Here is a 14,637-nt window from a genome sequence, read left to right on the forward strand (position 1 = left end):
ATTGGAGGGACATGGATTTGATGGATGGACCACTTGGTGCATAAGGAATTGACTAGATTGTTACACTTACAAGTTTTGCAGTCAAAGGTTCAATGTCCAAGTGGAGACCAGTGACAAGTGGCATTCCTCGGGGGTCGGTATTGAGACTGGTGCTGTTTAACGTCTTTGTTGGTGACATGGACAATGGGACTGAGTGCACCCTCAGCACTCCTTTGCCAGTGACACCAAGCTGTGTGATGTGGTGGACGTGCTGAAGGGAAGGGATGTCATCTAGAGAGACCTGGACAGGCTGGAGAAGTGGGTTTGTGCACACCTCGTGACGTTCAACTTAGTCCTGCACCTGAGTTTGCACAATCCCAAGCACAGATACAGGCTGGGTGATGAGGGGATTGAGAACAGCCCTGCAGAAAAAGACTTGCAGGTGTTGGTGGATGAAAAACTGAATATGAGCCACCGATGTGTGCTCACAGCCCATAAAGCCAGTCACACCCTGGGCTGCATCAGAAGCAGCACAGCCAGCAGGTTGAGAAAGGTGATTCTCACCCTCTACTCTGCTGTGGTTGAGACCCCACCTGGAGTACTACATCCAGCTCTGGGGCCCACAACATAAAAAGTACATGGACCTGTTGGAACATGCCCAGAGGAGGGCCACAAAGATGATCGGGGGGCTGGAGCACTTCCCCTACGAGGACAGGCTGAGACAGTTGGGGCTGTTCAGCCTGGAGAAGATAAGGCTCTGGGGAGACCTTTTAGAGGCCTTCCAGTACTTCAAGAGGGGCTGCAGAAAAGAGAAGGAAGGACTTTTTGCCAGGAAGTGTAATCACAGGATGAGGACTAACAGTTTCAAGCTGTAAGCAGGTAGATTGAGATTAGATATTGGGAAGAAATTCTTTCCTTTGAGGTTATGGAGACCCTGGAACACATTACCCAGAGAAGTTGTGGATGCTTCCTCCCTGGAAGTGTTCAAGTCCAGGCTGGATGAAGCTTTGAGCAACCTGACCGAGTGGGATGTGTCCCTGCCTGTGGCAGGGCGGTTGTAACTAGATGATCTTTAAGGTCTCTTCCAACGCAAACCTGTCTATGATTCTATGATGTTAGTGTAAGGAATGTATTACTTTTGATTCAAAGTGGTTTATCCTGGTGAGATAACGGAAGCAGCAGGTATTTTAGGAAGGATGTTCCCATACAAGCAGTAAAGAGAAGGAAAATAGGACTGAAAAGATAAAAAAGCCTCTTCCTTTTCTTTCATAAGTAGAAGGAGGGAGAATGAAGGAATGTTTCCAGCAGTCAGGAATGGGAGATGGAAGAAAACTGAGAGAGGAAGTATGTGTTTGGTATCACAGAGAGCTCATAAAATTCTTTCCTATAGTCATTTATCTCAGTGCCATGAAATTTTCATCATGATGACAACATGATGAGAAAAATACAGCAAAGTACTAGCAAGGATTCATGCGGTTAATATGCTTCGACAGAAGAAAGAATTTTCCTTTTGAATTAGGAAGACTGAAGTTCTCAAAAACTTCTGCAACTTTTAAAGAGTTGTTAAGACAACTTACTCTGCAAGCAGTTTTGCAGTTAAAAGATTTCCTGAAATATTTCAATATTGCCTTGTTAGCTTTTCTAAATGACTTTACTGTATTTGGAGACATGGTTGAAACTTTTTCACAATGAAAGGAGATTGTGTGAGGGATCAAACACAAATTCCAAGTGTAAGTGGTTGAATAGCTGCACTTATGTAGCATAATCATTTGTTCTGAAATCTGGGTGGGAGCTACACATCACAGGAGGGGTTATGGTACACTGACCTTAACCAGTTTGCTAGACTGAGCCCAGTAGCTCATTAAGCGCATTATTCTGCTCTACTGAGAATTATATTATTCCTCTAAATGAACTTCACATGCCAATACATTTCCATTTTTTTCCTTTGTGAACAGAGCTCTTTCTTCCTTTTCACATATTTACGCTTGACAATCAGCTTCTGATGACTTTAGGTAGTAAAGACTGTATTGCTTGGTTTACACATTATGCAAATCATAACTATTACCATACAGACCTTAGTAAGAAATAATCATTCCTTTTTGTTTGATTTTTTTCACCCGAAGAACTGTAAAATCTGCTTCACTGCTAAGAGGTAAACTCTTTCATGGTTTGATCACTTCAGGAGTGCTTGACCTCAGAGAATTTTTTCCTGTTATATGGTTTGTCCTAAAAAAGTAATATAGAAGTAAGTATATGGAGGTTTGAAATAAAGTTTTTGATGCAAAGTTGAGCTTTAAGAAAGTAAGTCTCTGATGTGTTTTTGAATGGATAATTTGGCACTGTGTGTAAGTGCATTATCATACAGCCCTTACCTAATTATATGCTCTTTTTCTACCCAGTATAAACTGAGAACAAAATGTGGAAAAACTCTATTAAATGGAATGCATAGAAGACGTATAGGCAGCATAGCACAGAATGAAAATAGGCCTGCAACCCTTGGTGCCTTTTCTTCATCCTTCTAGACCTGATGTCTTAGGCATTATCACAGGAAGGGAGACAGGGCCCTGTGGGCCCTCTTTTTATCTAGTTTGTGTGTGTCTCATGTTTATTGACAGCAGTAAATGGCATAAAGCTCCTTGCAGAAAAGAACTGTTTTCTAACTCTGAAATCTTATGCTTGTTAATACAAAAGAGCAGAAAAGTGGTGGATGGTAAAATACTGTAGCAGGGACCTCTATGACTCAGTATTCTGTACTGTGATAATAACCTCAGCCAGGAATAAAGAGTCATTAAACAATAGGACAGTAGAAAGAAGAAAATTCTCAAGCTCGGGTATACTGGGTCCTACTTGGATTAGATAGAAAATGACAAAGAATGTTTGAGTGTGAGAAAAACATTTTACCAAATCTTACTCTGAGCAATGATCAACTTCATTTGCTGAAATATTAATAATTTTGTTGCAAGGGATACAAGAATTCTTCAGGCTATAATCTCAGTGCGTAAACTTCGCAAAATTATAAACTACAGAAAAGCCGCCATTAAATTGCAGACAATCAGGAAATGTGAAACTGCAGCCAGTAGAGAAATAGACTGTCACCACTGTAGTCTAAAGGTCGTTACTCACAGGGGAGCAGAAGATTCTCCTTCCTCTTTCTCTGGTGCTGGGTAAGATGCTGGATAATTTGTCTGCATTTCAGGTTTAAAGGTGTTAAAGGTAGGCTCCATATGCTTCCTCTCATTGAATAAATAATAGGCTTCTGTTGGGTCCTCAGTAGCACAGTGAAGTAAGGACTCGTGGAGGTCTCCAGATACTACAGTTCTAGAACCACTTTGAATTTTATGTCAACGGGACATTTTTGCTGAATTTTATCCACATTCTTTAGAAGGATATTTTATTTCAGTTTAATGCCCTGAATGTACAAATATCTACTACATGCTTTGGAATTTTTCCTTAACAATAGTTTAGAAACTTAATCTTGAAAGATACTTAGGATTTTTCTGGAGAATTTGAATGCTAATATGATCTAAAAAAATGCTGAATGGAAGTTGCATGGTTATTGTTTGCACACACACAGTTAAAGGAAACCATTCAAACTGATTGTGTCATCTTTGCATTGGAATTATTTTACTCACCTCAAGCAATTGCACAATTCAGCATACAGTTCTTCTGTTAGTCAGTATTTTACCAATTTGACATAGTTACAGCTGTAGGCCTGTCATTTTTCATATTTCTACCTAGATCAAAATGTTAATGTGTAATATATTTTCTATCTGGAAAGCACTGTTTTACCAGCATAGATGCTTTAAAAGTAATACTATTTTTAAAGAAGTAATTATTTCTCAACATCCTGCAATAATTAATAGATTCCGTGCTAGAAATTTTTTTCTACATGTTGCAAATATACTCAGCTTCATACACTCTGCCTGAAAAACTATGAATTCTTGGATTTTGTACTTCTTACTGTGCATTTCCAATCCTCAAGTTGCCCTGGAAAAAAGCATATAAAGTGATCATACAAAAACAATATGCTTTTTTTGGAGCATCTTTTTTAAAAACAGAATCTCTGCAGAAAAAAACAGAGATAGTAGCAGCAAAGAAGGCTAGGTACTGGTAAGTTACTTATATTTCTCCTAGCTGAAATGGGTGCTGCATATTCTTTCTGCAGATGTCTAGAAAGCAGGGAAAGTCCTGAAAAGGTAACCTTTTTTTTTTTAAAAAAAATAATGAAATTATGCAAAGATTTCAGAGAAATATGAATTTGTGTTTCAATTTGCATTCATTTATTGGCAATCTGAATTTTCAGCACAATTTGTCCAGAGGGCAGTAGCTCTTCTGAACACGTTTGGCTCATATCAGTTCTTGAAAAGCTGAGACTACAAGTAGTCCTTGGCACATGTATAAATATTAACCAAAAAAGCACCATTCTCTGTTTTGCTCTAGCTGAATTCAAGAACATATGTGGGAATATTCCTGGGTTCACTTTTGACATTCATACTGGAAAAGCTGTTGGTAAGTTTTGCTAAACTTGTTTTAACCAAAAATTATTTTGCGTAAGCTCATTACAGCTGAATAATGATAGCAAAATGAACATTTCAGGTAATAAAATTCAAATTTTATTGTGGAGTTAAAATGGTAATGCGATGTAAGTTGTAAGACCAATTTTTGTGTTAAATAGTTCTGATATACTTTTTTATTTCTACGTTTTGTTATGATCTTTTGCTCACCTTCTGTCCTAGTTCATGGTTTTGAATTTTAATTGCCATGATAAAAGGTTTTGGCTTCAAAAATTATATGAAACTTGTCTGTACATTTGTAACAGTTCTGCATCTTCTCTGATATTTTTTATTACTCTCTGTTGATCACTTCCTGAACTTAACATGGTTTATTGTCTCTCATAATGGGTGTATGTTTAGATTTATATCCTGTAGACAACTTCTGTAGATTAAAAGGAATTTCTCAACACAATTTATGCACAGTGAAATTGAGAATCCAAACAGTACCTAAAGCCATGAAGTACTGTATCTTGACTAGCTCATCTCACTTTCAGACATTGATGAATGTAAGGAAATCCCAGGAATCTGTGCAAATGGTATTTGCATCAATCAGATTGGCAGCTTCCGCTGTGAGTGCCCCACTGGATTCAGCTACAATGACCTACTCTTGGTCTGTGAAGGTGATTTGAAATGACATTATTTTCTACCTAGTCCCCGTAAGCATGCTTATCTTAAACTGAAGGGAAACATTTGATTCACAGATTTTTTTGAAATCAGAGAGACACACTGTGAGACTTTTGTAGGGCTCAAGTCTGTATATAAGTCTGTGGCGTATTTGTCTTTAATACGTATGCACATACACTTAATACAGTTTGGAATAGTTCTGTGTCAAGCAATTCACTGACTCCAAAGTAGAAATTAAATTAAATTTAGTTTGGTTTGTGTTTTGTGTTTTGTGGTTTGGTTTGGGTTGATTTGATTTGGTTTGGTTTGGTTTGATTTGGTTTGGTTTGGTTTGGTTTGGTTTAGGGAGGAAATTTAATTCTTGTTCTTAAAACACCTCAAAGAAAAGTTTCCTTGAGTTTTTCTGTCTAGTGTCTGTTCTTCTGCAGTTTTATAAGTAGAGAAGTTCATAGAAGCTAGTAGTGAAATTTCACGTCCTAAAGTCAAGAGGAGTTTTGTCATTGGTATTCAAGGGTCTTGTGTTGACGTGCACACCTTAAAAAGCTAACAAACCATGCCACTTCCGTTTTCATTTCAAAGACAAAGAGGGACATTTTTTAATACATAAATTAATTTCTTTAGATGTTTAAAATTGCAAAGACACTTCAGTGTGTGTTAAGTTGGATTTGTAGGCTTGTCCTTCATCGAAAAAGTATGTTATGGATAAAGTTGTATAGATTTTGCTTTTCGTTTGCCTTTATGGCACAGGAGCCTGAAGGTCGGAATATTCTTGCTTTATTGAGAGCAAAAGATCTGTCTTTCACGAGACAGATTATACAGTCTAAATTCTAGGCAGAAGTGATGTATCTTGAGGTTTCTGATGTCTGAACCGTGACTCTTGGTATTTCAGATATTGACGAGTGTGGCAACGGGGACAATCTCTGTCAGAGAAATGCAGACTGTATCAACAGTCCAGGCAGCTTCCGCTGTGAATGTGCTGCTGGTTTTAAACTTTCACCCAATGGTGCTTGTGTTGGTAAGAAATCAGATGACGTTTCTTCGAATGGTTGAATATGTACCTAATCAATGGCATATGCATGATCCTCTCGAAGGGTAAAAGCATCTTTTATTTTCTGTTACCTTGTGTTCTCTCATTTTATGTAACAATTTTTACTTTCTAGCTCTGTTTCTCTGTAAAAGGAAGAAAAGACAAGGTAAAATTCTTTAAGAACGTTCTTGATATATCAACCAAATCCTAACAGTAGTTTTGACCTCGAGGTGTATATGCAAGAAGTTTTATTATGATTCAGGCTTACTTATGGATAATTTTGAGTCTGGTTTTAATACTAATAACAGATTGTAAAAACATGTTTGTGTAAAATGAATGAATAATAAAATTCAGTAATATGTACCATCTGTTTTATATTTTTATTACAGATCGCAATGAATGTCTGGAAATTCCTAATGTGTGCAGTCATGGCTTATGTGTGGACATGGAAGGAAGTTACCAGTGCATATGTCACAATGGTTTCAAGGCATCTCAAGACCAGACTATGTGCATGGGTATGGAAAGAAAATGCTTTTGTGTGTGGTTTGGTAGAGTTTGTGGGGTTTTTTGAAAGGAGGAAAAGAGTCTAATTTTTGAGGAGGTCTTAGCAACACTGAAAGACTGAATTATACAGTTTGAGACTTTTGTGAATGATGTACGTAAAGTTTTCTTGGAAAGTATATGTTAGTTTGAGGAAAAAAATCACAGCATTCTCAGAGATAGCTCCACGTTACTGAAGAACATATTAACCTTGTTTTCACAAAAATACATCATAGTGGCTTATTTGACAGAAGTTTGTAGGTCATATCAAAGAGTGATAGAGTTTGGAGATAAAAGGTTTTTCAGTAATTTAGAAATCTATTGAGTTCGTGTTTCATTTAGAAAACAAAATCCCATGTTGAATGTAACTTAAATCTATACACATTTTGTATTAAAATGTTGACATTATAGTGATAAGAAATAAGAAGATGACAAAATAAGAGTGCTTCCATGTTCTTTTATTGTTTAGAAATAGTTTTATAGGATTTAAAAAAACAGGTAATGCATATGCCAATTTGTTAATTCAGTTCTCTGAGAAAAGTAACCTTTTTTTAAATATTTATCATTTCAATGTCAGTTCTAAACTAGAGAAGTTCAGTGTCTTTGATGACATAGGTGTGTTCCAATTTCAACTTTAGACAGACATTTAAAACCTATTCATATTGCATTATGTATTCATATATGCCTTGAGTCTTCTTATATTTGAACTAAACCACATTTGTCAAACCATCTGAGGAGGATATTTGGGAAAATGACTTGTGTTAATATTGCAAGATTTGGAGACCCTTGTTATTCAAAACAGTAACTTAAATAATTCTAAAACTAACTCTAAAAATTCTGTAGTGTGAAATACAAATCAGTGGCAATGACAAGTTATGGAAGTGAACCATATGAAAAAATGTTTACTTTCTGTAAATAAATAAAATGTTTCAGAAAGTCCACAAGAACAAGAACAAGCTCTAAGTGCCTTCCAGATCCCCGTGAAACTCCAGAAATTACTTAAACACACAGCAGGAAATATTAAATATTAGTGCTTTTTAAAACTAAGGTTTCCAGGGGTTGGTAAGCAGTCCTTATAGTAGATGTAGTATTTGACATAATATATTTACATGTGTTAATTGACTTGTGGACAGTAACACAAAATTCCTATATAGAACATTTTCAACTGGCTTTCATGGGCTTAGGAGTAAAATATGCATATAAAATTTGAGACAGTTCAGTCTCAAACAACTCAGTCGTTTGTATTAGGTTCTGATCAGTAGTGTACATTAAGAAGTATTACTATGGAAAATAAAAAGACAGAATACTTTGAGATACTGCACATGCACACAATTTTATCGTTGCGTGTAACAGTATCTTATTTAAAAATTGTCCTCGTTCAAGCAAAAACAAAACCAATTCTGCTCAGCAATTTCATTTTTCAGCCGAGTCTCTTCTGAGAGGCTGCACTTTCTGAACTCAACAGCATGGTTTTGCAGACATTGTGTGCTGCTAACAGTGACATCTCCTGATGTCTACAGTTACTGTCAAGGATTGGTATGCAGAAAGGCTCTTGCTGATACTTGCTGTTATAGTGACCACAGTTGCTGCTAAATGTTGCGTGCCGTGTTCGGTCACAAAGAGGAAAAAGATCACACCTGCAGGAAGAAATGGACAGAATGGGTGACCCAAACCTGACCAGCAAAGTCTTCCTTTCCATATATGTCATATTCCCTATAGATCTGAGGAATCATGAGGGTAAAGCCCTCTTCAATGGACAGTGTCCATTCTTCAGCCCTTGATCCTGATCCTGAGTTCCCAAATCCATCTCCCCTCTGACGCTGAGCCTGGGGGTTCCCCAGTCTGCCTGCTTTGCAGCATCAGTGGTCATTGCTGTTGGTGGGGGGGGAGTTGAGTTCAATATGGGTTTTGTATATATTTGTATATATTTCATTATTTTCATTATTTTGTTGTTAGTACTATTATTGTTTCATTAAAGCTGTTCTAGTTTTCTTTTTGACTCCATAAGCCTCTCTGCCTTAGAGGGGTTAATAGAGAGCATCTCTCATTGGTTTAGTGGACAGCCTAGACCTAACCCTTGACAAAAATACATATAAAAATGTGTCATGTAACATTTTCAGATGTGTACACAGACGCCATAAAATCAGTAGTATAAATAGAAAATACGGCAGATGAAAGAAGAGACCAAGGTTTAGAATATTGTCACTGTGCACAGATAGCACATTAACACTTAACTCGGAAAATCAGTTCCCATTACAGTTTTGTTTTTCTTTGCAGATGTTGATGAATGTGAACGCCATCCATGCGGAAATGGAACTTGTAAAAATACAGTTGGATCATATAACTGCCTCTGTTACCCAGGATTTGAGTTAACTCATAATAATGATTGCATGGGTAGGTCATGTAATGCAAACCTTGTTTTCATCGCTGCTGCCTTGACGTGCAAAGGAGGATGGTATAGAGTTAAAACTCAAATAGAAGACACATCAGGGTGCTAAGAAAGTTGATTGCGTGCAGTAACTGATACTATTAGAAGCCCTGGAGTTTAATCATTAATACGATTTTTTTAAGCAATTAAAATATTTTTGCTGGCCAGATAGAGATAATGGAATCCCTATATCTCTAGACCACTGGGGCGTCCATACAGGTCACTGACGTTTTAATGCAGCCCTCACCTCCATTAGATTTCTTGGGTAATTACAGCATGTGTCCTTTACTACTGGCACAGTCTGTAGGTATCACTCTCAATTTATCACACCACCATTGCGACCTCATGAGTTTAAAATAATTTCTTTATTCCACCATACTATTCAGTGTTTGCACACAGTGTGGAAGAGGAAGCAGACCAACGGTAAGAACGCCAGGACAACTGATCTACCAAACCTGCTTTTCTAAGATCAACTCAGTTTACATGGGCTTTGTGCAGGCTTTGCTATTTCCTATTCCCTAAAGCACAGGACACCAGAATATCAGAAGATTTTGGACAATTTGAATTCCTGGATACTTCCTTGTGGTAAAGCAATTAAAATTTTCCTGGGCTGCAGAACAGGCTTATAACTCTCTGGAGATCCTCTCCCTTGTGCAGTGCATAACCCAAAAGACAGGGAGGCCTTACGTTACTTGCCGTTACAGAGGCAAGACAGAACGAAGTCTTCTGGCTTCCTTTCTGGTTCAAGAGGATTTAAAATAAGTATTTTTAATCCTATCCTTGTCCAGGAGAGAGAAAATTAAAAACTTGTTGAGGTAACAAGAGTCTGCTGTCAAGGAATGGCACTGTATCTTTCCCTTGGAAGTATAGTTCCTGAAGGGAACCGGCAGGAAGGCTGGAGGGGGACTTTTTATGGGAGTGTCCACTGATAGGACAAGGGGAAATGAGTTTAAATTGAAGGAGAATAGATTTAGATTAGATTTTAGGAAGAAATTCTTCAGTACCAGGGCGGCAAGACTTTGAAATAAATGGCCCAGAGATGTTGTAGCTGCCCCCTCCCTGGAGGTGTTCAAGGCCAAGTTGGATGGAGCCTTGAGTAGCCTGATCTAGTTGAGAGGCGTCCCTGCCCATGACAGGGAGGCTGGATTAGATGATCTCTAATCTAAGGTCCCTGCCAAGTTAGGACATTCTATGTTTCTATGATAGTTGCCAATCTGCTGCCTGGAGCCTTCAGTGGCTCTGCTCTAGGCTCTGCCTTCAGGGAGGCTGAGGAGACCAAGCTGACTCGGAGACTTAGCCTCCTGTTAGCGCTCCTCTTGACAGCTTGGAGAGCCTCAGGGCTTTCTTCCAAGCTATCTCAGTCATCCAAACGCAATTTAGCCCACCTCAGTGTAATACTTTGGAGGCATTTCTACTTGTAGAACTGAAACAGGAGAAATGCACTATGGACTAAACCAGTAACACAGGCATGGCTGTACTGGTGGAAGCTCAAGGTACATCTTTCTCAGAAGGTGATACTTAATGCTCTGGAAAAAGACTAAAACCTCTTTGGTGAAGCTGATGTTTATCTTGATCATTCAAATACAAGTGCTGTAAAATAGCAGTCAGTTGTTCTTCCACCATGTTGCTTATCCAATCTCTTCATGTATTCTGACACTTTCTCATCTGTACTTTTAACTTACGCAGTGGTCCTTTAAGTTTGTATTATGAAAGGAACTCCTCAAACTAATAAGCATTTTCAAACCTCATTTTTAGAACTGTTAAAAAGGAGAAAGTGATCATGCAAAAGGAAGTGACATATTTCAAAATTTGGAAATGACAAGGCAGGTTTTACGAGGAAATTCAAGTGCATATAAATCCAGATAAAATCCAGAACACTTTGTGTAGCGTTTTCTTTTCTGTGTCTGGAGTTAGCAGACACTTTGCAGTATTTGAATGTCTCCAGATGCAGTAGCTGAGGTAATGCTGCAAGTCTGAAAATTATAATACCCTGTAAAAAAGTGTTGTTTATACAGTGCACTCAGCTGAGAGATACTTTGAAATAGCTGTCAGCTGTTCTCTTGTGGATGCAAGATTTGCCTGTTCCACAGAAACATGTATTGCAACTTGAGTGTGTTTATAACATACTGTATTTACTATGCCGGAATTCAACTCTTTTTTCCGGGGTTCTATTTTGGTTTTTTTTTCACAGATATCGATGAGTGCAGTTCCTTCTTTGGTCAGGTGTGCAGAAACGGACGGTGTTTCAATGAAATTGGATCCTTCAAATGTTTATGTAATGAAGGATATGAGCTTACTCTAGATGGCAAAAATTGCATTGGTATGTATAGTACAACACAGAGACATTAACATACTGATGAGCTGAAATAAATTATTAGCTCTCATCTAGAGGGAAGAACCACAGTCTAAGTACAAAAAGACAGTAACTTTAATAACTGGGTTATGGAATAATTTTTGATTTTCAAGCATTTAAATGCCTTAGAAGAAGAAAATTAGAAAAGAATCCTACAGTCTTTTTCACAAATAGGCCTGTTTTGTTACTCTAAGAATTACATGATTCTAAAACCTTTCTTGGTTCTGTCTACTCTCCAAAGATACTAATGAGTGTGTGGCACTACCTGGTTCATGCTCTCCTGGTACCTGTCAAAATTTGGAAGGATCATTCAGATGCATCTGTCCACCAGGATATGAAGTAAAAAGTGAAAGTTGTATTGGTAAGGCAAGTTATAACTGTTGCTTCTGAACAATTTAAAAATTAGAAAAAGCATCTGATTCCAATTTGTACACCCTAATGTCTGTGAATGTTAAAATCATGTTGACATGGAATGAGTAAGTATGAATAGTCTTTAGCAAGAGATTTTAAAAATAACAGGCAAGGTATTTTATACTGTATTTTTACTGTATTTAGTACATTAACATTTTTATGAGTGCGAACAAAAATATTTACTTTTTATTTGCTTTTACTTTCATTCACTTTTTGTAAAGTATAATTGATAAAACGCACCAACCTATATACCGATTTTATATAATATTTACAGAAATGTAATCATTGGAAATCAGTGCATGCACTAAGCTCCTGGTGTCAGAGGCCTCTGAAGTTCAGAAATCCTGAAAAAATTACGGGGCTTATGGGAAGAGTTTTGTTTCTTCTAACAACTGTTTTCTGACTTTGTGTTTTGTGTAATGTCTCTCAAGTGCTGAGATTTCCAGGAAGAGTGTACAGCAGACTTTTCATGAGTTTGCATGTTCTTACTTGTTCTTATAAGTCTTGCCTAAAGCATTGAATATCATTCAGGAGCTGAGTGTCACATAATTAAGATTTCACATGACAGAGTATCAGAAATAAATCCAAATCACAAATCCCTTTTCCAACAGAACAAAGCACAGGACTACTGTGAATTTATTGGGCATTTAAATTAGGTAACTAACTTAGAAGACTTAGGTTTCTGCATGGTCAGAGGACAAAGCACCTGTCCCTCCAGTGTGACTATATTAAGAAATGTGGTTTTCAGCCTAAGTGGCTGAAGTTAGCTGCTGTGACACCCCTAGACACACATGCACCCAAATAACCCTCAGTAATAAATGAGCAGATTGTTCTTGTATGGACTGGAAAAACATTGGCAAGAACATAAAGATTTGGCCTACAGCCCACCTACATCTGTATGGGTGCAGAAACTGGAGCGTAGGAGCCTTTTTGAATTTTCTTTTGAACAACAGGGTGTATTTTCTAAGGCCCAGAGTTCTCTGCTTTTGTGTCATGCCATCATATTCAGTTTGCCTGCCAACTTCATGGTTTCTTTTGGCAGCTGCTGTTTCCATATTAGCAATCATGTTTGAGATTAATTCAAACCACCTACAGTTGTAAAATCATGAGTTTAAAATGAAAGCTTCTGGTTTTCCAGGAATATCACTGTTTGTGGCCGCTTTAGTAACCTCACAGAATTTCTCAATTTTTTTGACAGCATCAGTGACTGCCAAAAAGATTTTAGTGTGAACTGAGTAAAAGGGACTTAATTGCATTCTTCTTCATTCTGCCATGTATCCAGAAGATTTACAACTAAAGTGCTTAGAATGTGCCTAGATAATCACGTGTGACTGCACTAATACTTTGATTAATATTATGACAGCTCTCCCAGCATACGCTCTCTATTACTTCTCATCTTATACACAAACAGCTTTATAAGAATGCATTGCTTCTGTCTGTAATCTGAAGTGTGGCATTGGCTAAATTGCGTTTTGAGGCCAGGGTGATTATGTGCAGGGGAAACCAAAACAGATGGGAGCCACAGGAAAGTTCGTGGTTTTCACCTACCTATGTAATAGATTTCCTTTCATTTTATGGAAATGAAGGGGAGGGGACTCATTTACTTCCACAGTCTGGCTAGTCACCTGTTCATTGTGGCTGCCAAAGAATTTCTTCCACTAGTCCCAAGCCATTCATTGCACTGTCATTACTTCAGAAGAGCAGTTTTTCCATCTCATTATTGCAGTTGAATTGCTGAGCTTTGTATATTAGCAACTGCCACACTAACTAGGAAATTAATTACCTTTGTTTCAGGTAAATAAGCTGACTTAAAATGCTTCCTGTAGTAAGAAGAGCCTGTCCATGGGAAGCTGCTTGGTCATATGCCAGATAATGCTACAGTTGTTTATTCATGTGCTGTACCAAATAGTAACTCTGAAAATGGTGCTGAAGCTAATATTTTTCAGGAATAATGTCACAGAATCAATTCTTATCTGACCTCTTCTATCACTTCACTTATATTTTCCTAGTGAGATAGACTGTTATTTCCACTGTTTGGTTATCTGGTAAAGTCAGGTCAGTTTTTTAAGATTTGTCTACATTCTGAGGAAGATCAATGTGGATGTTACTGTTTATGGGTCTCTGTGACGGTTCTTTTATTATCCTTTCCTGAAAGACTCAGGAGGAGATTATTAAAATACACTTCAGAATTTATTATATTAAAATTACCTTTACAAATTACTTCAACAAGGAGGCTTATACCTTCTGTCACTGTTTGCAAAATGGAATAAACCAAAGTATGGTTTAAAATAGTAAGTATGAAAAATCAGAAGTCTATTTGAAAAATCAGAAGTCTATTAAGGTATTACTTTGTTGTCTGTATCGATGCAAGATAAGCAGCCTGATGCTGTTTGAGCTGCACAAGTTTACAGGCATTTGGTGTTTATATTAAGTATTCTTTATTTTCGTTTAAGTTCTTAATAATTATAAAAATACCTCTATTTTAAAGAAAAAATAAACCTCCCATTTAAATAGTCATAGCAATATATGCTGAATTATGCCATTGAACAGGAAAAAAATGAAATAACATAAAGAGTGGCAGTAGAAGACCGGTAAATATAAATCTGAATATATAAATACAGTCATAGGTCTCACTCTACCTAGCTATAGGTAGCTAGCTAGCTAGCTATAGTTTTAGTTCGAGATTCAGTCAATCAGCATGAAAAAAGCCCACATTTAATTA

General features: G+C 37.3%; 1 protein-coding gene across 1 annotated transcript in view; it reads left to right on the plus strand.

Moving 5' to 3' along the window:
- Positions 1–14,637, plus strand: part of LOC104278760 (fibrillin-2) — a 64,144-nt gene that overhangs the window by 31,966 nt on the left and 17,541 nt on the right. The window contains exons 22-28 of the mRNA XM_009875837.1: positions 4,420–4,488; positions 5,027–5,152; positions 6,046–6,171; positions 6,573–6,698; positions 9,001–9,117; positions 11,343–11,471; positions 11,746–11,865. Coding sequence (XP_009874139.1) covers positions 4,420–4,488; positions 5,027–5,152; positions 6,046–6,171; positions 6,573–6,698; positions 9,001–9,117; positions 11,343–11,471; positions 11,746–11,865 — 813 coding nt within the window. The remainder of the gene's footprint in view (positions 1–4,419; positions 4,489–5,026; positions 5,153–6,045; positions 6,172–6,572; positions 6,699–9,000; positions 9,118–11,342; positions 11,472–11,745; positions 11,866–14,637) is intronic.

This window comes from Apaloderma vittatum, unplaced genomic scaffold (assembly GCF_000703405.1).
Source record: "Apaloderma vittatum isolate BGI_N311 unplaced genomic scaffold, ASM70340v1 scaffold2939, whole genome shotgun sequence".
NCBI classification, from domain to species: Eukaryota; Metazoa; Chordata; class Aves; order Trogoniformes; family Trogonidae; genus Apaloderma; species Apaloderma vittatum.